Source organism: Streptopelia decaocto (genome assembly GCF_964273445.1).
Source record: "Streptopelia decaocto genome assembly, chromosome: 6".
Classification (NCBI taxonomy): Eukaryota; Metazoa; Chordata; class Aves; order Columbiformes; family Columbidae; genus Streptopelia; species Streptopelia decaocto.
In genome coordinates this window covers 34,401,543-34,427,000 of record NC_138660.1, presented here as the reverse complement: position 1 = coordinate 34,427,000, position 25,458 = coordinate 34,401,543, and the positions used below count along the sequence as shown (strand labels likewise).

Here is a 25,458-nt window from a genome sequence, read left to right as displayed (position 1 = left end):
CTTCGGAGGCTCCCTGCTACTACTTAGCTGCTGTTTGCCAGACAGTTCTTGCCCTTCTGGAAGCGTATTTATCCCATTAATATGAGAGGGGACAGTTTTGTTGAGTTAATGCAAAAGTATTTCAGACTAGCACGTCACAATGCTGGAAGACAAGGAGAAGAACAAGAGAAGCAGAGAAGGATGAAGGAGCACGTCCTCCCCGCTCCAGGCAGAACAGGGATTTCAGGGGCGAGATGCACAAACCTGTGGATCCCCCATTGCTGCACCTGCAGACCTGGACCACACAGGCTCCAGCTCCAGTGACTTGTGAAAATAATCTCCCCAGGAGAAAGAAAACATACACGTATTAACTACTTAGAAAGAGATTTTCAAAGGCGCTTGATATCCAGCTGGTCTTGTTTCATATTGACTTCAACAAAATAGTTGTGGACCAATGGTGAGAGCTCTGAAAAATCACTTCTTTAACTTGCCATTGAGGTATGAAAATAAGTGGTGTAAAAGGAATTGTTAAAAAAAAAAGAAGACAAATTAAAAATGAAAGGTTAAAATAAATTTTGGCTTCAGGCCATAAACTAGGGGGAAACTAACAGTAAAGATAGTTAAATGACTGGAAAGAGAACGCAACAGGAGCTATTATGAAAAAAGCTGATGGCTTTTAAAAAGGGATTTGTATAGATAGCTGGGGAAATAAATTCCGTATGTGATAGAAGTGCAATTGAGAAATTAAATAAATGGAAAATAAGGATGACTAAGTAGTAGTTAACATGCCCCTTCTCAGTTGTATACTATTATCACATCTATTTTTAATGTCTCTTCAGCTGTCTGCAATTGTCATCCTTTTTTCAGAACTTGTTCCAACACTCTTTGATACTGAATTAGCTGTTTTTACTCTCCAATACTCACAACTGCATCTTTTTCTTACTCAACACTCCCCATTTCTGACAATGTTATTTCATTGTCTCTGTTTTTCATCTCTCCTTATATGTTGACTCCCCAGTTTCTGAGCTTTCCAACTACCCTTGTTCATCTTTTTTTCTGGAGGTCTTTTGGTTGAATCCTAGCATGTTTCTTTTCTTCTTTTCTAAAGATACAAGCATGTTTTATATCATATCTGGCTACTGTACACATTGTTACCCCTTCAGAAGGGCACTGAACAGCTATAGCAGTGTTCACATTGGAAATAGTAAGCTAAACTAAGGGAAAAAAGAAGTTCTTTTTGGCTTTTGCTTTCTGGTTCTAAAAAAGAACCCAAACATTTAAACTCTCCCCTTTTCCTTTTTGTCCTCCAACAGAACAATCTTCCCATGAGCATCTGAATATTCAAACAACACCAGGCATGAGAAGCATTTGTGATTCTAGAGCTCAGGATGTGTTTAAGCAGAAGAGATAACACAAGATTTAATAACACTGAAAAAATACTCAAGTTCTAACATGGTATATGGGCTACTGAGTGAACCTGACTTTTTCTTTCTTTCTAAGCTTACAGGTATGCTTGTACCTTACCTTTACAGCTAATGATGCTCCATATTAAGTTGGGACACTTTTTTATTTGTTAAAAAAACCCCAAAACGGTTCCAAACATGTTTCAGGCAGTTGAATTCACCATTGTGTGGTGCCTCAGATCATTCCACTTAATCATTAAAAGATCAGTCTTTAATTTCTCTTTACAGTTCTCTTTACCTTTTGCATTCAAAGCCAATGGTGTAGTTGAGTAGCACTTAACAATGCTCTTTGGAACAACACTCAAAATTCACACTTCCACCACAGAACAAGCTTACCTTCAGCTGTGCCCGAGATACCGTCAGCTTTGAAATTGCTCGTGCTTTTCTTCCTGCGGTGCTTCTTTCTGTTGGCGTGAGGTGAAGGAGGTGGATCGAGTTTGGGGCTTGTTGTACTGGATATACTTGGGCTTGAACACACAGAATCTCCTAATCCAGTATCTGTAGGTTTTGGGGAGAGAGACAGAGGAAAAAAACAAGAATTGCAGAATTTAATGATTGCTAATATCCAAGATAAAACCCCTTGTTGTCTGTTAGCAGATGACTTCTTGAGCTCATTGACTTCCAGAGGCTAGAGGAGGGCTTCTTAACAGTATCCATTACTTTTTCAAAAAGGTACAAAAAGTTGCTTGGCTGAAATTCTGATTCAACTCCTATTAAAGTAACAGGACTCCGCATCAATTTGAGAAGCAGTCTGACTGGAACGCAAAAAACCAATGGGAAATCACTTTATTACTTCCAATCGCTGTTTCTTATAAAGATCTTACTGAGCCTCAAATTAACTCACGTAACACTGGGACGTTCTAATACAAAATGGAACAGAGACACCCCAACATCCTCAGAACGTTGTCTGCTTTCATTAATATTACAGATCGACACATGCAGAAAAGGTGGTGACAGCAATAACGGTGGGAAAACAAGGTAACTAATGCATGCCTGGTGCAACTAACACTGTGTGATAAAGGGTCACTTACTACCTGCTGCCAGGGAAAAAAAATAATTGTGTGTTTAGTTTCCCACTATATTAGCTATGGCAGCATAACATGCAACAATTTTAAGAACTAATGACATTTACTCCCCTCTCCCACCAATTAACTCCCACAATCAAATCAAAATTAGAGGTCGATGACACCCCTCTCTCATAAGCAGAGACCCCCAGTCTATTCCTTGGTCCACGTAAAGGCTGGTAATACACAAACACCTCCTCTTTGAGTAGTTCTTCTCTTTTTCAGTCAAGAAACATCTAACAGCAAAATGGAAGAAAAGTCTAGTGAGTGAGGATGTACTTGAAATTCCACTCTCCATGTTGGTCCTTTTGCACAGCAAATATTCAAGTAACCTTAATCCACTGTTTTCCCCCAAGGTTAGTACCATGATTTTAGTTGAATTGCTACCAATTTTTTGGCTATGATTAGTGCTAAATGCTCTTCTATTATATTTCTACTGGTTTGGTTTTAATTACGAAATTTAACATAACATCCTACACTTCAAGTAAACTGCTTGCTATCATGTAAAGTGAAGCTATTTCCAGAACCTTGGTTAGATTCATTGCAATACCAGAGTTGCACTTAAGATGAATTAATGTGTTAGTAAAATATCAGGCCAAAGGCTATGTGACAAAGTAGCTTTTGATCTTTTTTAAAGTAGGTAAATCCCCATACAACTGCCTGTTTGACAAAGAAACACTTCTTTTCTCTTCTAATAAACTTTACTTACTAATAACCCACTAAGCACAGTTGTGCTGCCAGTTATTAGTGGAGGACAAATTATGTAGCTAATTGCCTGGCAATAAAGACCAAATCAAATATAAGCTTTATATTAAGGATTTTTGTTGTTCTCTCTGCGTCTATTATTTTGAAACCAATTATCAAATTTAACCACAAAAGGGAATAATGGGAATGTATTTACTGTATATCTGTATAGGAGACTTTAAACATTTGCCCCAGAAATGCTCAAAGCAGCTCTCCTGGCAAGGTTTTGCTGTCTCTCCAAGTGAAAAGGAAGGCAAACCCCGATGAGAATCCATACCAGCACTCAGCACGCTTTTGGCAAAGGGGACACAAACACCTTTGGCTCTTGACATTGAGAGAAGAGAGGATGCAAAAGAGGATGCCAGCACTACAAAAGTAAATGCAGATGGAAGCCATTTACTGCTAGACCTAAATATTGGCCTTCTGTTTGAGAAGGTTTCATATGTTGGATACTGGAAAAAAAAAAAAAAAACAACCACCAAAAAAACCCTCTGAAACCCCCCCACCCCCACCCAAAACCTCTCCTTTGGAGCAGTGACATGAAAATTGCTGTGTTGAGACAGGCCAGCCACAGAGCCAGGCACTGCAAGGATGGGACCCAGCTGTGGCGGCAAGTTCTGCCACGGGGCACCAAAAATGAGTCTCATTTGTTTTCATTTGCTTGTGAAAAATCCAGAAAATTCATAAATATAATGGAAAAATCCCAGAGAGCTCACCATCCAGGAAGGCTTGCTCGCATCTACACAGTTTCTCAAAATGCTTCACTTTTTCTCCTCGACAAATATGAGGCAAGTGGCAAGAATTATCCCGTTTCACTCAAGGGGAGGGGAAAAAACCATAATCCAGGAAAATCCAGCTCTACCACCCCCTCCCACACCTTTTGAAAAGCTTGTTTCCAAATATTGGCGATGCTGAGATGTGTGCCGAAGCATTTTGGTCCCCAAGACAGGCGTGCGAGGGCTGCGTTCATCACCCTCTGTCACCCTGGCATCAACCACGATGCCCTAGACCTGTAAAATGTTGAAGAAACCACACTCTGACACAAAACTACAGAATATATTTTCCAGTGGGATCCTTGTTTAAAAAAAATTTAAGGTAGGTCTGTGTGCTTGCTGCAGCTTAGTCTAATTTCTAGGCTATAAACTGCACCAACAAAACCTGCTCGTGAGCTCTGAAAAATGCGGAACGTACGGTTTGACAACCGACATCGAAGAGCTGAAGAATTAACCTCCTACGGTAAATCCTCGTGATCCGCAGCCCTTTCCAGGTAATAACCTGCCGTCCTTGGGTCAAACGGCTCTGAAGCGAAGAGCCTGAAGCTTTCCCTCCCCCTCAAGCAGAAAAGAAACGCGAGCTGCTCGTAAACGAGTGCCAAGCTGATATTGTTGGTGTATTAATGCCCCATATTCCCAGTTTCGGAGACCACCCTTTGAAGATGGAAGTTATTTAACATTCTCCTGGTTTAAAATATGAGCAATCAAAAGGCGCTAGGCTTCCACGCTGTGCTTTCCCATTTCCCACTACTTCTCTTGCCTGACAAGGTATTCTTCAAATTGAAAAGAGGGCTCCTGAAAGCCCGGCTTCGGAAAACTGTAAATGAGTTCAGGCTTCAGCCCGCTGAATGCAATTTCATACTCCTGACTGAATACAAATAATGCATTTTATTTTGTATCAATTACCATGCGTGAGAACAGACGACCACTGCCAGCACTATTAAATATATATATATGTAAAAAAAAAAAAAAAAAGCCAAGGAAAAAGGCACGCCAAATTAAAAAAGCAAGCGCCTCATTACTCCACGGCTAAACTAGCTTTGACAGAGGCACTGGAACACATAAGACGCGTTTCACTGGGCTGGGATGGGCTGTTTTGCAGCCATCCCGCGCGTTCAATGTCAGCCATTAGTTCTTCCCAATCGGGCATCAATGTTCAACGCACACCCGAAAAAATATATAATACTAGTAATAATAATAACAATCTGCAGCCTCTCCGAGCTTCAATACTTGAAGTATGAGTCAAAGAAGCAGTTTCACTTTTCACTCGGGAAGCTGACAAGCATGACTAGAGGGGGAATAAAATAACATTCAGTTCGCATAAATATCAAGCGGGCTGCTTGAGACTGATGGGCCAGGAATGTATTCTTAGCCATCATTCTGGCAGACAGGCCCAAGGACACTCATAACTTATTTTACAATCATTTAGTTTCAGCTCAAGTGGAAAACGTGACAACTTATCTCTGCTGACAAGATGCCATATCGAACCTTACAATTAACTCTCCCACGATTATCTGCCCAGCCCATCATTAGCTTTGCAGTTTCTGATGGACTGTACGGGCAGCTTTCCTTGATGATGGTCATCATTTGCAGGGTGTACATCTGTATTATCCAACATTAAGGACAAAATTCTCCCCTTGCCACGTAGCTGGGGTTGTCCTGACCAGCACATCTTTGGTTCTGTAACTGCTGGGCCACATTTGTAAACGACGTGCAGCAACACGCTGTTGAAAAATGTCTTCTCCTCCAAAACAGAGCATTGCTGTGCTCCAGCCTATGCCTGCAGCTGACAGCAACCTACAGAAGTGAGCTATAAACACCCATGCACTCTCCAAAACAGCCATCCTTCTTCCCTTCCCTTCCCTTCCCTTCCCTTCCCTTCCCTTCCCTTCCCTTCCCTTCCCTTCCCTTCCCTTCCCTTCCCTTCCCTTCCCTTCCCTTCCCTTCCCTTCCCTTCCCTTCCCTTCCCTTCCCTTCCCTTCCCCTCCCCATTATTAACTCCACTCAGCGGCATGTGAGCGCTGAAAAGAGCCACATCCTTCCGGTTACCTCTGCACACTCACGACGGGAGGATGGAGGATGCCATGAATTTCACACAGGCATTTGGCAACTTTCTGTACCGACAAGGAAACATGTTTCTCCTGGAAAGGTGAGTTTCTAGCTTTGCAGGGTCGTGAAGTAATGCCAAGTTTATACCAAGTGATAGGAGAGCTTCTGCACAAACCAGTGTGACAAAGTATAGGTGCTCATTCCAGAAAAAGTAGTAAAACAGTCAATTCAGAGTGTATTGAGGGCAAGTTTACATTTATGCAAGTTTGAGACCATTTAAAAGTATGCAGTAGCTCACTGCATGTCTGGTAGCAACAAGTGACACTTCCGTAACCAAACCCCTTAATCTACCAAGAGATGGGGTATTTAAAAAAACCCCAATCACTCTGCTGTTAGAGCAGTGATTTTTCTCCATAGGTGCATGACATATGGGATAAGACAATGATTCTGCTTCTTCAAGACTGACCCTCGTTTCCTAGAAGTTACAAAACAAACAAAAAAGAGCCGATGTAGCTTTTATTCCAGAAAGCAAGTCCCATGCCTGCCTCTCTCCTAGATGCATTTTGTAGTTATTGTCATAAGAGAAGTTCCTTTCGATTACAACAAATTCTAGCAGGAGAAATGAAAGGTGGAAGGGAAGAAGTGTGTTGTCTACAACTACAACTGAGAATTATGAGGCAGAACATTAAACATAAATAAGAAACCAACCAATTCTTCTCAGAAGGTTCTCAAGGGCTGTGCTGTTGTACTGTGCTTTACTTGCCATTTGAAACACTTATATTTGATATCCTCTCGCAGTATTATACTATGTTTGCAAAAACCTAACATTCTACAAAAGTGCCATTTCTTATATCTTTAAAGTTTTGTTATCTGAAAGTTGCACGCACTCCAGAAATGGATCTCAGACAACTCCTTTTGTGCCATTTAAGGATATTATGAGAGCTCTCCTGGATTTGAAAAGGGTAGGAAATCCAGTTCAAACCCAGCCTGTGCTTCCTCGGTGCCCCGGCACAGGATGGGGCTGACTTGCATCCCAAACCCCCAACCATCTGCTCAGAGCGCACCCAAGGTTTGGATTAAGCCATTTCCCCTTCATCGATTGCAAAGCCTGCACAGCAGAGCTGCAGTGAATTCCAACATAGAAGTCGAGGAGGCGAAGGAAATGAGGGACAATAAGCAGGTATGAGTGCCCAGGCCCGGGTAAAAGGGCTGGGGGTGCAAAATCACAAAGAAAAGAGGCAACATACAAGGTACGGGAATAGCACAGCACAAAGGCTGAGATACAAAAATCCAACCGTGGAGCTTCATCTTTGGCCCATGGCTCCTATTCTCTCTCATACACACAGAACCCCCTCTCCTGTGTAACCATCTGCAGCGGAAACATGGATATTCTGACCTCTTCTATCTCCGTGTCTTTGATTTATTTCATATTTTTGTCAAATCACCTATTTACAAAAACTTGAAACAAACTCAACAGGTGACACTATTCTCCACAGACCAAAGTCGAGCTTGATCTGGTTTACATTTTTCTTGCATCTTCTTGTTAAAATTTTCCAACAGGCTTTCAAAGTGAAATTAGACTTTTTTGTCAAGCCCAGCTCCCCAATGCGGCCTTATTCTCAAGTGGCTGGAGATTGATTAATTTGGGTTTTTGATTTGTTGAAGTGACAAGAAGTCAGATGTTACAAAAGCAGGACTGGTGAATGGGATCAATTAAAGAGCAGAAGCAGCAACACAATTAATAGCACCAGGTTCAAGGGGAAAAAGAAAGTGCTGATGACAAAAACAACAGCAACAGCTCTGACTGCAGCAGGAATCTTTGCCACAACCCAAGGAAGGCTGAATCCAAAGAGGGTGTTTCAGAACTTTTACTGTGCCATTAGTGTTGAAATGAAATAAGGTAAAGATGTCAGTAGCTGGTGGACTGAATAATAAAAAAATAGCTGGACACTTTCATCTTCTACACGTGTTTTAAATAGAGGCGAAAAAAGCAATCCTTTTATTTAAACAGGGGAAGCAATAGATTAAACCATCTGTAGTTGTATTTCAGACCCATTTCCCTGAGCTGAGATTTTTCTGGCTGTGAAATCCAATGCTCAACAGCTTCCCTTTACAGCTATTACCATGAATGTTCTATCAGGTTCTTTATATTCCTCCTCTGCCTCAAACCGAAGTTAAAGGGATGCTGCAATTGCACAATGAGTGCAGAAGGCTGGAGTCAGGCACGGATGTACAGGACTGACATTAAAATCCTGTCAAAACTGCAGCTTGGTAGAAGTCTGTGGATGATGATAAACACTCGTGAGTGGGGGAGAAGGGGTGGCACAAGATTACAGCCCACAGTAAAAAAAAAAAAAAGGCAAATATTTTTAACGTACACAGAGTTCATACTTTCGGTAGGAATTAGGTGCACCCGGTCATCCTTTAGCTGAATTCAGCTTGGACACTCAAGCTATCGAGGGCTTAAATTAACCTGCTGCACTGAACGAAATTAAAAGGAAGCTCTGAGCAGAACTGGGGGATGGAGATGAAAGAGCCTCAGGAGTATTCTCTTTCCACGGCATCTACCATTTTTCCAGCCTTGTGCCTAGAGCCTGTAAATCACAAAGCTATCCTGTCATGTACAGAAAGCCCCTCTGAATGCCCAAGTTCCTGCCTCCTTCCCTCTAACAGCAATTTCAATTAAATAAGAAAAACAAAGCTTCCTTCTTGACAAAAAGATATCTCCTGGTTTTGGAGGGTCTGGCTTTTGATGGGTGGTAGCATGCCCCAAGCAGAACAGACCCGAAGGCATGTTTGGCATGACAGGATCGTTTCCACTGGGCAGCCTAATAAGCCTCTTTGTGACAAGCGAGGGACATCATCCACAGACTTGTGAGAGAACATCAGCCTCGTGACAGTAAGGCACAGATATCGGAAAGACTGGCTTCAATCATTTCGGAGACAGTAAGACCCTTGTTACAATCTCCCTTATCTAAAGGAAAGTCAAAGTTACCTCTAGCTCATTTCCTACCAATATGCAATGTCTGGCCAGTGTAAAGGAAGCATGAAAGCAAAAATGCAATATAGCATTAAAAACAAACCAACCAACAACAACCACCTCCAAACAAACACAGAAGTACATTGCTCACTACATTTTCCCTCCTAAAGAGCAATGTATTACAGTGCTGGCAAAACACCACCCCGCTCCCTTGCAATTGAAGTATTGCTAGCAAGAAAAGAAGCAACCGTACCCTGCTAAATCCTTTTCACATCCATCTTAGGACGTAAGCTCCTTGTATCGCAGAGGAATTTACCATCTGACACAAGGAGAGGAAACATCTATTCCCAAATGACCCTCCTGTGTTGCCAAAATGGTGCCAAGCATCAGCAGTAAAGACGAACTGTATTTCAGAGGACCAGTAAGCCTCAGCACGTGAACTGGGACATCTTGCCTAAAGCAGGTTTAGGTCAGGGCAGAGATATTATAAACTACTCCCCGAGTTAACACAGTTTGTTAATTTATCTTATCCCCCATTACACAGATGCATCTTTGCATTTGCCTCCTCTGTACTGTGTGCTGAACATGCCCTGTGGAAAGATCACGCGTGACAAGTTGTTTGAACACATAAGGACAACAATCTCTTTCTGAGATGCAAGTCTTAGATGTTGCAGGATGCCACCACATCTCAAGGCAAACTAACTTCATGGCTCCTGCTAAATGGATCTCCAGTCTAGATGTATAAGGGATGTCTTTAATTCTCCTGGCAGAGCGTTTTCAGTGCACAGCATCAGATCTGTTGAGAAGATGTGAGTCTTACATGGTGTCACCCTGAATTGCTACAAACTGGGTGTTACGATGCTATGGGCGTTGCTTCTCCTGGCCATCAACTGCATACAAAATGGGGAAGGGTGGGATTTTACCAATGGCAGCTAGTTATGGGATTAATTTCAGGTAACTAGTGCTTAGCCATCCCATGAAGGAGAAAAAGGATGGATGGATGGTCCTGTTGAAGACAAACTATACTGGTTGTGGAATGGTTTCAGGGCTGTATCTCCGGGTTCAATTCCAGCTCATGTTTTGGCTAGTCTGTTTGCCATTTTTGAAGCTAGGTAGATAACCAGACACCTCAAGCATAGTTACCAACCGTGCCATGCTAGACCTAGCAAACCCACCTAGACAATCTCAAGTAATGGTGATTTGCAGAAAAAGAAACAGTTGGAGCATGACTAAAAGAACACATCTTGGATGAACAAACTACACCATGATCAAGTACATACAACATTGCGTGACAAATACTATTTTATACCCTTGATCAGAATTATATACATAATAAATTCATCTCAATTATAGAGACAGGGTCAGAGCTCCACCCTGATCTAACAATCAGCATTGTCTTCTAAAAATATATATATATATATATAATGTAACAACATTTTGCTTTGAAATAAAACCTTGAGGTCTCAAGGCACTTGGAAAAATAATGAACCCATGCCTTACTGACTCATTTCCTACTAAAATATTTACCCTGTATTTCAAGATAGGCAAAATAAGACAGAAAGGAAGAACTGACTCTCTTCAAAGAAATGCTCAGAGCCAGGAAGAGCCACGTCTCATCTCTACTCTTGTACTTTAACCTTCAGTCTGTATAACCTGTGGATAACTTCAAGCATCAAACCCACTCACTGGTAATTGAGAAGAGGTGAGGAAACTTTCCACTGTCAGTCACAAGACTCCAGTGACAAGCCCTAATATCAGGGTTTTGGAAAAAGTCAAGAGACTTTTGTTATCAATATTTCACAATTAAAGCTGTATAGCAGACAGGAAGTTAACGGCATCATGCTAAGTAGGAAAAGGATAAGGCTTTCCTGGTAACATATGTCACAGGCACCAGCATCAGAAAGGAAAAGAAATAATGGAAGCAACAGCAAAGATGCTCTTAGTCAAAGGCAAAACCAAACATTTTCGTATTGCAGAAACCTATAGCTGAAAAGTAAAGCTCTTAACATAAAGCTACATCTTTGCTGCCCTTTGTATCTGTCAGATGACATAATGTAATTGACAGACTTCAAAAGAGAATTAAAATTTAATCAAGTACTCTTTCTAGCTCTCACCAGCTCTTCCGAAGGTTTAGATAACACAAATCAGGGCCCTTCTTTTTCTCTCCCAAAATCCACACATCAGAAGAGCCACTTGCCTAGAGTGCCTTGTAAACTGGATACTCATCATCGCCCCGGACCATGGGTGGCACACACGATTGCTGAATTAAGGGGTGATATCAACTGTAACAAATGACGGGCCAAGACTTGAAAGGAGCAGCTTTTCCACCTGCAGGAAGGCCAGGTCTCCGTGCTCCAGCTGCCCCCCAACAATCAGCAGGTTGTGAAGGAGTCGCGTATCAGATTTAACACAGAGGCTTCTTTCACCCCTTGAACTGTATATGCTGTGAGAAGCTTTGAAGTGTTGGATTCCATAGGTAACGTATACACAACATCCCTGTACCCCATGCTCTGTGATCTGGACTGGAAAGAAACCGAGCCCGCCAACAGGCATGCTTGATGAGACAACCGCTCTCATGTTAATCGCAACAGAAACTTCATAAAGCCGGAGAAAAAAATAGAAGCATCATGTGTTTCTTGCTCATGCTTTGTCCAGATTCTGGCAAAACAAAGCAGGGTGCTTCTGGACAGACATTAAACAAGAAATCAAATTATTCCAAGCATCTATTTAAACTACGAACGTATGGACATAAAAAGAAGACATTCTGAAATAGGGAATTACTCCAACGGTAGCTATACATTAACGTTCACTTTCTCAACTTCATGTTTAAAATTCATCTAAACTTTATCTAAATTCAACATTTATATTATGATTATATACATTTAGATAAGAAGATTAAGAAAAATAAAAGTGTACTGATCTGGGAAGCTTACTGATTCCCTGCTTAAGTCTTACTTATCAGGTCCTTAAATATGGAATGCATTTGGCTTATTAAAATTTTAAGCCATATTATTTGAATTAGAAGTGTTTATCGTGTCACACTTTTCTCCTTCAGTACTGTATCTTTCCTGCATGTTTACTTGAGAATGTGTCTCTCATTTATATTATTCTCTGTAAACATGATTTTCATTTTCAAAGTTCATAAACTCCTGTAGGATATTGTGTGAATCCAGCTCATGTACTTATTTCCTTGCAATTATAATTTATCAAGATACATCACTCCTGAATGCATAGAGGCATCCTCACATCAAATGTAGCTCTTTTGCTTTTAATATAATAGCTAGTGCCACAAGATCCGTCCTTCTGCTGCTGCTGAACACAGTCGATGTGTTGATGTCTCAGCCGCTATTTAAGCAGTCTAAGAACACAGGTCACATTTATTTCTGAGACACTGGGGAAAACAATCACAGCTGATCCTCTATCTCAAACTATCTGGTGACTGACCTGCCAAGAAACATCACAGCAAAGCTCACTCCAAACTGCAAACATTTAAGATTAAAGCAAACTCAAACTACAAACATACAAAAAAAACACCTTTGAAAGACTAAACTACCTTTTTATACAAATGAGATTACAGGATGGCCTTCCTGATGAAGAATTCACTTCGTACAGGGGCGCAATCACCTTCAATATTAAACCTTCCATTCTGACAGATACTAATAGAGAAACAGAGAACAGAATATATTTTACAGACTTCTAAGTGCTGTACCTGTCAAATGTCAAGTGTCTGAGCTACAGAGAACCAGCTTGCAGCTGAAGTTAGACAAGGAGACAGCAGTGGAGGTGTATATATATATATATATATATATATATATATATATATATATATATATATATATATATATATTTTAAAACACAACCTGAAGTTAAAAGTACCACCTGTTTCTAGTGACATCAGTGCCGGTACCCACTTTCCTTACTCGATAAGTACTGACTTTCCATGATGGTTAAACACCACCAGCCGTGTTCTGCAGCATGCTGACCCTGTGCCTGAACAGTCAGGAACGGGGAGCATCTCCCAGACATGAGCTTGGAGACCTGATGAAGAGAACATTCACTGTTCTCACTATCCTGTCAGGCTAAAGTTCATGTTCCATAATAAAAATAAACTGCTTTGGTTTGAATTTGTTTGTTTTTTTCCTCGTGAGCGGGAACAAACGGAGGTGTCACAACCAAACCCAGCTACAGGCAGAAAAAGCACTGATTTATTGAACATTTCTAGACAATCAAGTCAGATTAATCAACATCAGCAACTAGAAAAAAGATCTTTTTCCCCTCTTATAAGGAACATGCCATACGCTTTCCTATTTCAGTTTTAATTTTACACAAAACTAAAAGCGAAATATGCATTTAAGCATCCATAAGCAAACACTGGCAAAAACCAAAGCTTTATAGTTCCACTCAAAAAGTTAATTTAGTTACATAAACAATTTACTGACAGACATTTGGCACTTCAGGCTGTGAACAAGATTAAGATGAGCGTGAGGTTGCCAATGTCAAATTATCTGAAAATGAAAACTCACATTTCTTGCTATTTTGGAACCAAGTGCAGGATTTAATTGGTGTATGCAATAATTCTTTATATTTTAATCGGAGGGAGCCAAAGAGCAGAAAGAAGATGATCTTAAACAAGAAAAGCAGATGGGTTTCTGGAGAACTGCAGAATTGTAAAAATCTATATAATATAGCTCAGGATTTAAACAGCAGGACTAAGGAAACAGAGAAGTATTTAGCTGAAACCAAACAAAGTTGTGCAGAAATGCCCATGTACCCAATACCCTCTTAAACCAGCATCAAGACACAGCCTAGTTGAAGTCTCAAAGGTTGATTGGTGCCATCTCCCCGCTCAGCCATGGACACAGAAAACAAATAACTGCTTTCATGTCTTTCATTCTTATAACTCTTCATGAAGCAACGTGTTCCCTGACGGATGCGAAGTCCAGTGGGACCAAACGGCAGCAGCTCAGCTCCGGTTTGGTGTTCACTGAGCTGTAATCCACAGCCTGGGTGACCTAGTTTAAAGGCATACTGGGACCAGTAAGCAAGCCAGCAGCGTCTGAACCCATTCTACACACAGGTAGAGGACTGCAGAGGTTTTGTCCCTTGATTACTTTTTCAGCATGGTACATTGGGCAGAATTTTGGGAACACCTCACACTGCTCTTCATCTGTGTGACATGGCAGGTTTTTCCCATCATTTTGGTAGCAAACACATAGCCAGAGAACACAAAGTAAGTGCCTGTATTTTGTGAAACTGGTATGAACCTGCCCAAGAAAGGTAATCTTAAAGTTTCCCATTCAGTTGAGATTCTTATGGTCTACAAAACATTGGGTCCTACTGCTTCTGGATGCTAACATATTCCTAAAAAACACAGGCAGAAAGCATCATTTATTTTGACACTCTGAAATCATTTCCAGAAGATTTATCCTTATGCTGACATCATTTGGGAGGAAAAAAATCTCAGAGAAAAGACAAATGGGACATCTGCCCACGTCTCAGAAGTATCATGTTTCTTCTCTCCATCTTCCTTCAAGCCCAGGTAGGGCAGAGGCAATGTGACACTTTTTTCACTAATGCTCAAGCTTCCAGACAATAAGATTTCCTTGCTGACTGTCTCTTTCTAGTTGAGCACTGAAGCGATATGGCTTCCTCCTGCTTTAGAAATTTATAGAAAACAGTCTAAAACACCACAGCTTCTAGGGTCTTACTTAAATATCAGCCAGCCTTCGGTATCCTCCTCTACATCATGGAAAAATGCAGTGGAAAAATGACAAGTGACACAACTACGAGAATAATGTAGCAGAACAGCCAGCTGCAAATGTCTTGTTTCCTCGAGAGCATCAAGATCTTTTCGTCACTTACTTCACGGTGAGGATCCAATCCCTAACATTCTGTGATTCCGTGATCCAGGAGGAGATATGGAATGCTCAGGAGATATGGAATTCGCAGAGACGGTGAAATTTGCACAAGTGAAAACTGCTGAAATTATGGTCTAAATGAGGTGGTGTTAGCAGATTACTTGGGCAATTTGGCAAATTTCATTAATTATGAAAATACAAGGATGCTCCCGTCCTCTTTCTCGAGAAAGAGGAACAGCAAGTCATGAATTTCTTTAAAATCAAGGATGAAGTTTGAGACCAAATTATTATTATAAAGAACTTCTTTGTCACCCCACACACAGCAACTGCTCTGCCCTGCATGCCTTATATGATTCTGGGGAACCACAGGTTGCAAAACTCCATTTCCCACTGTATAAATTAAAATAAATCTGAAATGTGAAGTGCTGCAGGGTAGTTCTTGCCATGCATTATTAGCCACAAGGAAGGCACTACAGCAATTCTGAGAAACTACCAGTTTCCTATTCCCTTTCTTGACCAAGTAAAGAATAGACACTACATCAGTGGGAGTCCCGCTACCTGGAACATTGTTGCATAGAATTTTCTAGTATTTCTGGTTGACTGGGTTACTTCAGGTAAGAGCTTGTCAAGGATGTCAACTAAATTTTAATACTGGAAGTTTGAGTATGCAACCTCATGCTGAAAGGGAATAATTTTCCAGAAATTGCTAAGAAGTGGTACTTCATAAGCCAAGTTTCCTCGAGGTATGTTAGGCTGTTTAGCAAGCAAAGGCAATAACAAGTTGTTGTTAGCAGAGTTTACCCTGCTGAACTGACAAAGTTTCCCTCTGGAAGTATCTGCCAGAAGCAATTTGTCTATAGATCACAGAAGGGTATGAATGTTCTATTTTCCTTCTTATTCTTAAAGACAATGTAAACTACTTGCACATATACCATCTAATACATGGCAAATTTTATAATACCAAATATCGAGCACTGCAGGAAACCCCAGAGCAGATCTAAAGTAGCTAGAAAAAAACAAAGGAGAAGATGACCTACTATTTGTTTTTCAGTCATGATTTTATTCTTTAAAAATGAAAAAAAAAGCTCTTCCAACCTAAACCATCTACATACATGTAACGGAAATTCTGAAATTCTATAAATCTATTTGAAATTATATATCCTAGTCAAGAACTTGCCTATTGAATTCCAACAACTCTAAATGTTTTCAGGTTCAATTTTGAAATGAAAGTGTTATGACTGTCAGAAGCAAGTTGAACCACTTTCTTTTTCAACGTATAGCAGAAGACTCCATCATTTAATCAGTCCAAGGGCTTACAATCAGAAAAGTAAGGCAAGTTGCAAGGTCTGCATTAATATAAACACTCCAATGACCTCTCATATCCCATGGCACAGTGAGAACTCAATTTTACATTAATAAACCCTAACACCAAGCTGTTAGAAACTCAAAAGACACCAGGTATTACATCTAACATAAATTACAGCCGAGATCAAATGGCCCGTACAAGCAATTGCACAGTGATAAAGCCTAAGTGGATGATATTTAAACAGATATTTGATTTACTGCAGAATTTTATATCATGCTAGAATTCAAATGACAATTTACAAGTCCAGGGGAAAGAAATCCCTGTCCCATGCAAACTACTGTTTGCAGCACTCTTTCAGAAGAGCTTAATATTGCAACTTGAAGGAAGAAATTCTTCCCTCTGGTAGTTCCAGGAAACAGCCTCAGAAGCCAAGCTATAAAACCTGACATTTAGAAGAGAACAAATGAGCTACTTCTTCATCCCCAGGAAGAAAATAACATCCTCAGTCTTCTGTGAGTTAAGTTGCATGAACCTAATTTTTGCAATACAGCTGGCTCTGGTTTCTTCCATCAAAAAGATAAAACCCTCTGATGCTAAGTTTGAGGATTCGTCTCTCCAGTCAGCTCTTTAAAGATGTACAAACTGCAACGCTTGCAGGATGGCACCATCTCTCATTAATGGCATTAATAGCTAAGAAAATGTGCACAAGAAAAATAATACAAGGAATAAACTGAGAGCCAAATTTGCAGAGTAGTAATCGTGCAGACGCACATTCCTGAACCAAACTTCAACACCTGAACAGGTTACAAATGGCTCCTCTGAGACCAGACAACCCTTCTATTCCTGAGCAGTGAGCAACGACAGATAATTCTGGGTGAAAAAAACAATCCATCATGGAAAAGATTTATCAAAGAAAAAAAAAAATCGCAGGCTTCCGATGCGATCCAGGAAAATCTCTCAGCCAATAGTTGCAGCAGCAGTAATTGTTCTAAATCTATCAATAAAGCTAAACTGCTCTTTCATTGACTGCAAACACCAATTTCTTTCATGGAGGATTATAAACTGATGTTCGTGGTCTCTCTCTACCACCATTAGGGTGAGAAACAGTTTAAACTACATCAGGATCTGACAAGTAGATCAATTCTGGGTCCATAAAGAATCTACACAAGAGGTTCCTGGACAGGGATTTACTGCTCCCAGTTTTTATTCTCTCTTGCTGCTAAAATTACTTCTGTCAAGTACTTACAAGAGTAAGAAAAAAATAGTAAAATGAATTAATTTTTCATGTGCTGCTGGAACAGTCTTTTTAAATTTCTGAGTTTTTAAGGCAAATATGTTACTGCATTTAAAATTATGCTGAACAGCAGGTGGTATTTAGCTAAATAGTGAACCAGTCACATGATCCGCTCACTATCAAGCAGACAGCAATTTGAAACACTGAACTAAGCTGTCTAGATTTTCTCTGAGGGCAGTCACAGGCTTCATGTTACCGGTGCCAAATTATATTAGACATTTAATTTTAAACCTCAGGTAGTTAAATGTAAAACCTTACAACAGTAATAGTCATAAAGCAGTGGGGCATTCCATTTCAGAGAATGGATTTTTCTATTTTTCCCCTTTAATTTAACCAGCACCTCCTGTTTTGTGGCTCTGCCCACTACAAAGTAATTTATCTAATTAGGAGATGTTCACAGCTGCTTGAAAGACAGAAGCCCCAGGAAACCAAAGGTCTGGTTTGGAAGACTTTGAAAAGTTCTCCAGAGCCACACAAAGTATTAATTTAATGTGAAAAAAAAGGTGCAGAGAAAAATTGAATCCCAATATGTTATTTTGTCTACAATAAAACCATGTGACAATAAGCAGGCATATTCTCCAGTACCTTGGCATTTGAATTCCAAAAGATGCTTAGCTTCTAGCCATACCTGCTGCTTTCACAGTATTATCTTTTTATGACTAAAATTCAAAAATCCTTTAATGGAGAAAAAACCCTCTGAAATTAAAAAGGATTTTTCATGCGTCAAGTTGCCAACATAAAGGACACATCTATGAGCTTACCTAAAGATGATACACTAATAGCAATGAATTATTCTTGAGGTTTTGTAGCAGTTTCATCACAATAGTTCTGTTTCTGCTGACCCTTAGTTGCCCAAAACTCACCACTAGTCCAATTTTCACCACATATTTTAAAAAAGCAACTTTTCATTTAAAAATTAGAACCTCTGCAAGAAATTATTCAAGTCAGGCTTATACAGGAGTGCCAACCAGTCATCTGCATTTTTTGAATAATATTTCATGGATAATTCTAGCTGTCATCTCTTTTGATCCAGAAGTAATCGCATATGAACGTCAAGTCAGAAAAAGGTACCACACATACTTGGAGTAAAGAGCTTGTGTAGAAAAAAAAAAAAAGGCTCCCTTCACCAGTAATTTAAAACTAGCTGAAGCTCAGCATCAGGAGCAAAAGGCAAGTCCAGCAAGTATCTCCAAAGTAGAAATAGCATTACAAAGTAAAGGGGAAGAGGTAGGAATTTAGGTTATATTTCTACTTTTCCACGTATTAACTCATTGCCACTTTTATTCTGCTGTTTGAAGAGTTTTTTCTACTGCAGCCTGAGTTGTCACATCTGGCACCAAGGAGCAAGAGGATGGCACCTGCTCACCCATCTGTAGGTATGTCAGGTGTCAAGGACCAGAGACTACACCTTGGTTTTCACTTGCCTCCTTCCTACTGCAACATACAATATTCTCCAACTTTTCTTTGAAGAGCTACAGTACAAAAGAAGGGCACAAAAAGCTGGAACTTTGGTATAACCTTTTAAAAGGAAAGTAGAATTAGGGTGGATTAAAATGATGAAGTAGCTCAGGAAAAAGAGAGAGAAATATGTGGCCTGAACTGTGAAACCAGTTCAGTCTAAAGAAATCTGTGCAGGGCAATACTAATTGCCCTAAAGATTAACCAGTTTTCAAAGGAGCGGGTGAGTTGGGTGGACACAAAAGAGAGCAGCACTGAAGCATTTTATCATGCTGCTTAGCCACATCTCTGGCTGTCACCAAGGCTGAAATACAGGGTGCTTGCTTTAGAAAACTCTTGGTGAAAATCTGTACTGTTTTGATACAAATACTATGGTCCCAAAGGTGCTGCCCACAAGTTCAGAGCTCCAAAAATTTATTTGCTTCAGCAACTAGGAACTTGAGGGCTAATGCCACTCAGAGCCAAGGTGACCACGATTTTAGACCCTCCTTTCTCATGAGGTGGCACTGAAAAGCTGTCCAAAGCTCCTTAAAAGCCCAGAGAGAGTATCAGAGCTACACTCAGATTCAAACCTTATAGAGATAAGAACATATATGGGTCATGTGAAATATTTTTCATACTCCTATAATTCTCACTATTTTAGGGATAGCCATCAGAAACAGCTTTCCTCCACCCTTCTCCTGCCCTATTCACATTTCTCCCTGTTATCCATATTTTCAATTTCTCCTCAGTTCATTCTTCTCTTTCACACACGCATCGCCTTTTCTCCTCTGTTTCATGAGCTTTCCATGCTTTCTCCAACAGCCTATTAAAGCCCATGCTCGGACATGTGTGCTTCACTGCTATGAACCATCTCAATAGAAACACCTGCATCCCAGCCCACCCACCACAGTTGCTCCAAGGATGCTCTCATCTGCATAGACAGGAGGTCAGCCATAGGTAAACAACATGATATCTCTGTCCTTCCCTGGCACTCTGTTGAGGCCAGATGCACCATTTTGTTACCAAATCACAGAATCACAGAATGTCAGGGATTGGAAGGGACCTCAAAAGCTCATCCAGTCCAATCCACCTGCCGGAGCAGGAACACCCAGACGAGGTTACACAGGAAGGCGTCCAGGCAGGTTTTGAATGTCTCCAGAGTAGGAGACTCCACAGCCCCCCTGGGCAGCCTGTTACAGTGTCTGTTACCCTCAATGAGAAGTTGTTTCTTCTCAAATTTAAGTGGAACCTCTTGTGTTCCAGTTTGTACCCATTGCCCCTTGTCTTATCACTGGTTGTCACCGAGAAGAGCCTGGACCCATCCTCGTGACGCTCACCCTTTATATATTTGTAAACATTAATAAGGTCACACCTCAGTCTCCTCTTTTCCAAACTAAAGAGCCCCAGCTCCCTCAGCCTTTCCTCATAAGGGAGATGCTCCACTCCCTTATTGCATCTTTGTTGCCCCCAAATACCATGGATCCTCTTTAAAAATACAACCCTTGTCTCACTGTTACAGTCTAATCATTGCAGAACACCATTTGAAAGAGTGTTTGCTCCTGTTAAATGCTCCACAGAGGAAACACTACGACTATGCCATACATCAAACAGAGAGCACAGCACAGACAGGACATGCCGATGAAAAGATCTGGAGGACCGTTTACTGTCAATACCTATCACACAGAGTAAGGAAATAATAATATCAAGTGAATAACCTACATTACGTACCTGAAATTAAAATTAAGCAGTACTATAATTACATTAGCTATTCCTGCTGAAAAAGTATTTTATTGACCTGTTCTCTTTTATCTAATTTCTCCTTTTTCTCTCAGATGCTGAAAGTTTGGCTTCCCACAGAGCATCTGGGTGAACGTCAGGATGTATTTTCTTGTTTCGTTTTTTCCTCTTTTTAAAAAAGCAAACCACCAAATTCCCCCTTCACCCCAAAGCAGATGACCCGCCCCAGCTCCAGGTTTCTTACCACTGCTAATGCCAGAGTTTGCAATGACTGTTGCCTCACTCCACTGATCTGCACTGGAGACCGAGTAGGAGCGCTGATGCATACCATCCGGGCGGCTGTTGAAGGAGACTAGACTGATCCCACTTGCCATCTGAGACACAGATGTGCTAGTAGTCACGTTCCCTAGACATAAATGGAAAACAAATTGTGTCAATAGAGAAGACAAAAATCGATTTGCATGAGGATGGATGGGTGCGTCTTAACAGAGCAGAAAGAGATTACTTAACCAACACAAAATCCAGCACGGCCCTCCTTGAAACTCTGAAGACAACAGTCCTGTGACCACCTCGGGACACCACAGACTTCAGCAGCCCACTCAAATCCAGCTATCTGGCAAAAGCACCTAAATTTTTTAAGATTTCACCTCATTCTTTTCATCTATCTTCTGGAAAAGACAAACTTCCACAACCCTGCCACCAGTCATATTTGGTGGAGGTTCTCCACTTGTCACAGGTAGGGCATGAAAGACAGTCTGTGCACAGAAAATAAAATTTATTCCCCAAAACCTGTTTACACAAGCAACTGAGATGAGACAACTAAGCCAACTTAAAGAGTTTCAAACAATCTACCTCTGAAGAATATCTCACATAAGTATGTCCCCCAAGTGAAGCCAGGAACACAGTGATGGGAATTAAATAACTACCAGCATTGCGAGACAAAGCAAAAAAACCTTATTCCTTTTTCTAATCTTAAAACAATATTGTGACACAAAGCACACAATAGAAGCCTATTCCACTGACTGCAAGTACCATTCCCATTTCTCATCCTGCAGCAATACACCTTCACAACTCTAACTGAAGGCCTACAACACAAAAGGTGAGGTAGAAAGAACAGCCTTTACTCAGTATAGCACTAGAAACAATTTTAGTATTTTCATGATTGGCGAGGTCTAGGACAATAAAATGCTGGGAAGTGTGTGCAAGGGGAAACAACAGGGACACGTTTCTCACCATACTACAGGAGAAGTGTGATCTGGTTGAATAAATTTTAGAGTCTTAACAATTAAAACCTTTCCAGAAACTGAGGTTTCCAGTGGTCTTACTCACAACTTGATAGGGGCCAAAGGCTGCTCTAAGATTTTGGCTTCTCAGCACATTTTACTCCATTCCTATTATAGTGCAGGACTTGCATATTATGAAAACACGAATGTTTTACAATGCTCATTTCATTCCTCATGGCAGGTTCTCTAAAGGTACCTCACAGGTCTTCTATGGATTTAAGAATACTCTTTAAAAACACAGGTAAAGGGAAAGAAACAGACACAATTTTATGAAATACCCTAACACTTTGCATTTCCATTGCACCTTCTACTGATGAGTTCAGAAAAATTAATGAATTAATTTTCAATGCTCCTGTGAGGTTGTTAATTATCTGCTATCATTTCCCCCATTTTTCAGAGGTTAAATGACCCAGGGCCACAAAGGAAGATTGTGGCAGACTTGAAAATAAAACCCAGATCTCCTGACTCCCAGTTCTATCATTATGTCTTTTCCCAGAGCAGCCTTTGGGAAGACAGCAGAGCTTAGTGAACTACTTTGTGTTTATTAGAGTTGGCATAATTGTCCCTTTCTCTCATCTCCCTTCCCAAGACTAAATCACATCTTTAGTCCTTAACACAGATACATCACTACAGCATCTGTCCACCTGAGTCTTGAATGCACTTACTCAGTCTCAAGAACTTTTGTGTGGCAGTTATCTGCTTTGTAGACATTAAATACATACAAAAAAACTCATTTGCTCAATTATGCAAAGTCTAACATGGATTTTGGAAACAAGTTGGGACCTTCCAAGGCAGTGCTTTAGCTACTGGCACATAATTCCTCTCTAACCACCTTCCCTGGACAACTCTTTCATCCAGAGGAATTCGATAATCAGAGCATCATCTGCCAAACTGTTGAAAACATTTATGCCTCCAGCAAGTGGTTCTCTTCAGGACACCATGTGCTTGACCCCATCAACTGAGAGCAATTTGCTAATGCAAGTATTTCAGCACCTTCTAAAGACAACTTCTAAAGAAATGTTCAGCAAAGATAACAGGTCTACAGAAATGAATGTGCAAAGCAGAGGATGAAATTATAGCTCAGTATCTGAAAGTCACAATAGAAAACGGAAACACTAGCTGACAGTACCTATATTTTGAGGTCTCTTCAAAGAAATATGTCTTTCCAAATGAACTTCTGTGATGCCGCTGATGCTCACTTTGAAATAACCATTTCCTCCAGTTTTCACAACCCAGGGAAAGTATGACCATTAACAAATTATTTTCATGATGAACCAAAACCAAAGGAGTGGCTGACATGAATGGCAGAGTTTGAGACCAAACGGACTCTAGAAACTTGAGATTTAGGCCAACATTAACACCATATGGTTCAACAAGAGTCCTAACCTCTGCTCCTGAGGCAGAACCACCAGTGTAGCAGCAGAGGTTGGGCACCTGTTGGTTGGGTAGCAGCACTGCTATGAAGGACTTAAGAGTCAACAACAGATGCCAGAACATGTGTTAACACTGCACTCAACACAAACCACAAGCTGGGCACATGATGGGCATCTGAAACACCATACTTAATTCCGGGGGCCCCCCCTTCAACAGGACTGTCGGGAAATAGGAAAAGAGCCAGGAAAGAACTGCTAAGACAGTAAAAGGTCTTTGCTTTTGCTGTAGTGCCTTTTTGGGCATCTTTAGACTATTACTGGTGAATGGTTTTGGAAACAACTTATTTTTTCACAAGCATCTACCCTGCCAGACTCAAGAGCAATGCCACAAAAACACGCTTTTAGCCTGTGGCCATCTTTCACACTGCACCCAGTAAAATGGGAAGCTACATGTGATGAATTCCTGCAAGAGCATCTTGGTAACAAAGATCATGAAGGAGAAAAACTGGTATGTGAAAGCTGAGATGGAGAATTCCCTAGGTATCATGGGAAAATAGAAACAATTACTGGGTATCTTTGCCTGGATGACACATCCCCATTAGTCCGTGCTGGGTGGCTGAGTTGCAGAGAGCAGCAATATTTGTACGTCGACATCTTTCACCTAGTACAGAAATTTCTGAGCAGAAGTGGCCAGTCACTTTCTAACCGTGATGCAAAAGTGTAACATTAAAAAGATAATATAAAGACTTCTACATCATCCTGTGAGCACCAAAAGCTTTACTTTCACCTGAATGTCATTTTACAGAACTCCACACCCCACATTATGACATTAACCTGTTGAGGGAGTGATTTATTCTGCAAACCAAATAAGAATTTTTCTTTCACTTAACATTTCTGAAAGGTATGGGCTGCTAGCAAGAAATAGGTGCCAAGTCCCATAACGTAATACTTTTCTGATCAATGATGCAACCCAACTCAGCGCCATCTTTTCTATTGCCATAGTCTGACAATGCTGCTACCTGCAACCCATGCGATAACATCTATTCAAGGTTAAATTCCATTTTGTTCATGTGCTGTAAGCTTTTAATAATATATCAGACCACACAAGCCAGAATCCATGGGTAGATTCAGAAGGGCTGGACTACAGAACACAGAGTGTGACCTTTCTTCTCCCCTTCCTGAATGTCTCCAGCTCTAGCATAAAATTGTTACTTACAACCTTATTTAAAAATCATTATTTCCCAATCCATTGCTAATTTTTCCACTTCTCAGTCTAATCGCAGCATGCCCAGGACATGTATTCCACCACCCCCGTAGGCACTAATGCTGTCACACCAAAACAAGGACTACTGGAAGTCAACTGCTGCGCAAAGCTTCTACAAAACAACTCAACGTGGGTTTTTTTTCCCTTCTATACTAGGAAAACCCCAATCCAGACCTTTCACAAAGCAATTGTCCTTTATTTTTGCTCAAAGATAAAGCCTCAACAGCAGAAATCACCTCAGGCTTTTAGCAGACAAGCAAGAGACAGTGAAAAAAGAGGAAGCAAGCAATACTTATTGAAAAGTAAATCCCATATATTGGGTTGGGCACATGAAGCCTTTATGCCAAGCTCTGACAACCAATGCCTCAATGCATTATGCCTTGATGCATTCTGCATCTGTTGCCTCTCCTGTCTGTACATGTATACACACAAATGTGTATATCTATCTATATGTAGACAGATAACTATCTTGACATTAACATGAATTCCATGGTCAGCTACCTGGCCTACTCTGGAGTTGTGAAAGAGCGCCTCTTCAAACACATCATATATGCATCAGCTGGTTGCTTAAGTTGATTAGCAGGGGGCAGTTAAATTACTATGCTAATCCATGTATTCTCAGCACTGTTTCCTTGATATGGATATGTGTATATGCTTACTGGGAAGCCTTGATTAGTTCAAGCTTCAATGTGTCAAAGGCTCCAGATTCTTTCCAAAGAATAATTTTAGCTGTACTCACATCCCTAAAGTGTGGGAGCTGATTTGAAAAGGTACTTACCTCTACCATATGCTATTTTTCTTTAAACAATTTGCATTTCAAAGTGAATATGGCATTTATATTTGAATGAATA

At 40.6% G+C, this 25,458-nt stretch overlaps 1 protein-coding gene across 7 annotated transcripts in view; it reads right to left on the bottom strand.

Moving 5' to 3' along the window:
• AGAP1 (ArfGAP with GTPase domain, ankyrin repeat and PH domain 1) overlaps positions 1-25,458 on the bottom strand; it is a 365,836-nt gene that overhangs the window by 93,308 nt on the left and 247,070 nt on the right. For 5 of the 7 annotated variants that reach the window (XM_082055530.1, XM_082055532.1, XM_082055533.1 and 2 more), the window contains 2 exons: positions 20,932-21,093; positions 1,779-1,940 (listed from right to left, as the gene is read on the bottom strand). In XM_082055530.1, coding sequence (XP_081911656.1) covers positions 1,779-1,940; positions 20,932-21,093 — 324 coding nt within the window. The remainder of the gene's footprint in view (positions 1-1,778; positions 1,941-20,931; positions 21,094-25,458) is intronic. The other 2 variants (XM_082055531.1, XM_082055529.1) reach the window with 1 other exon arrangement.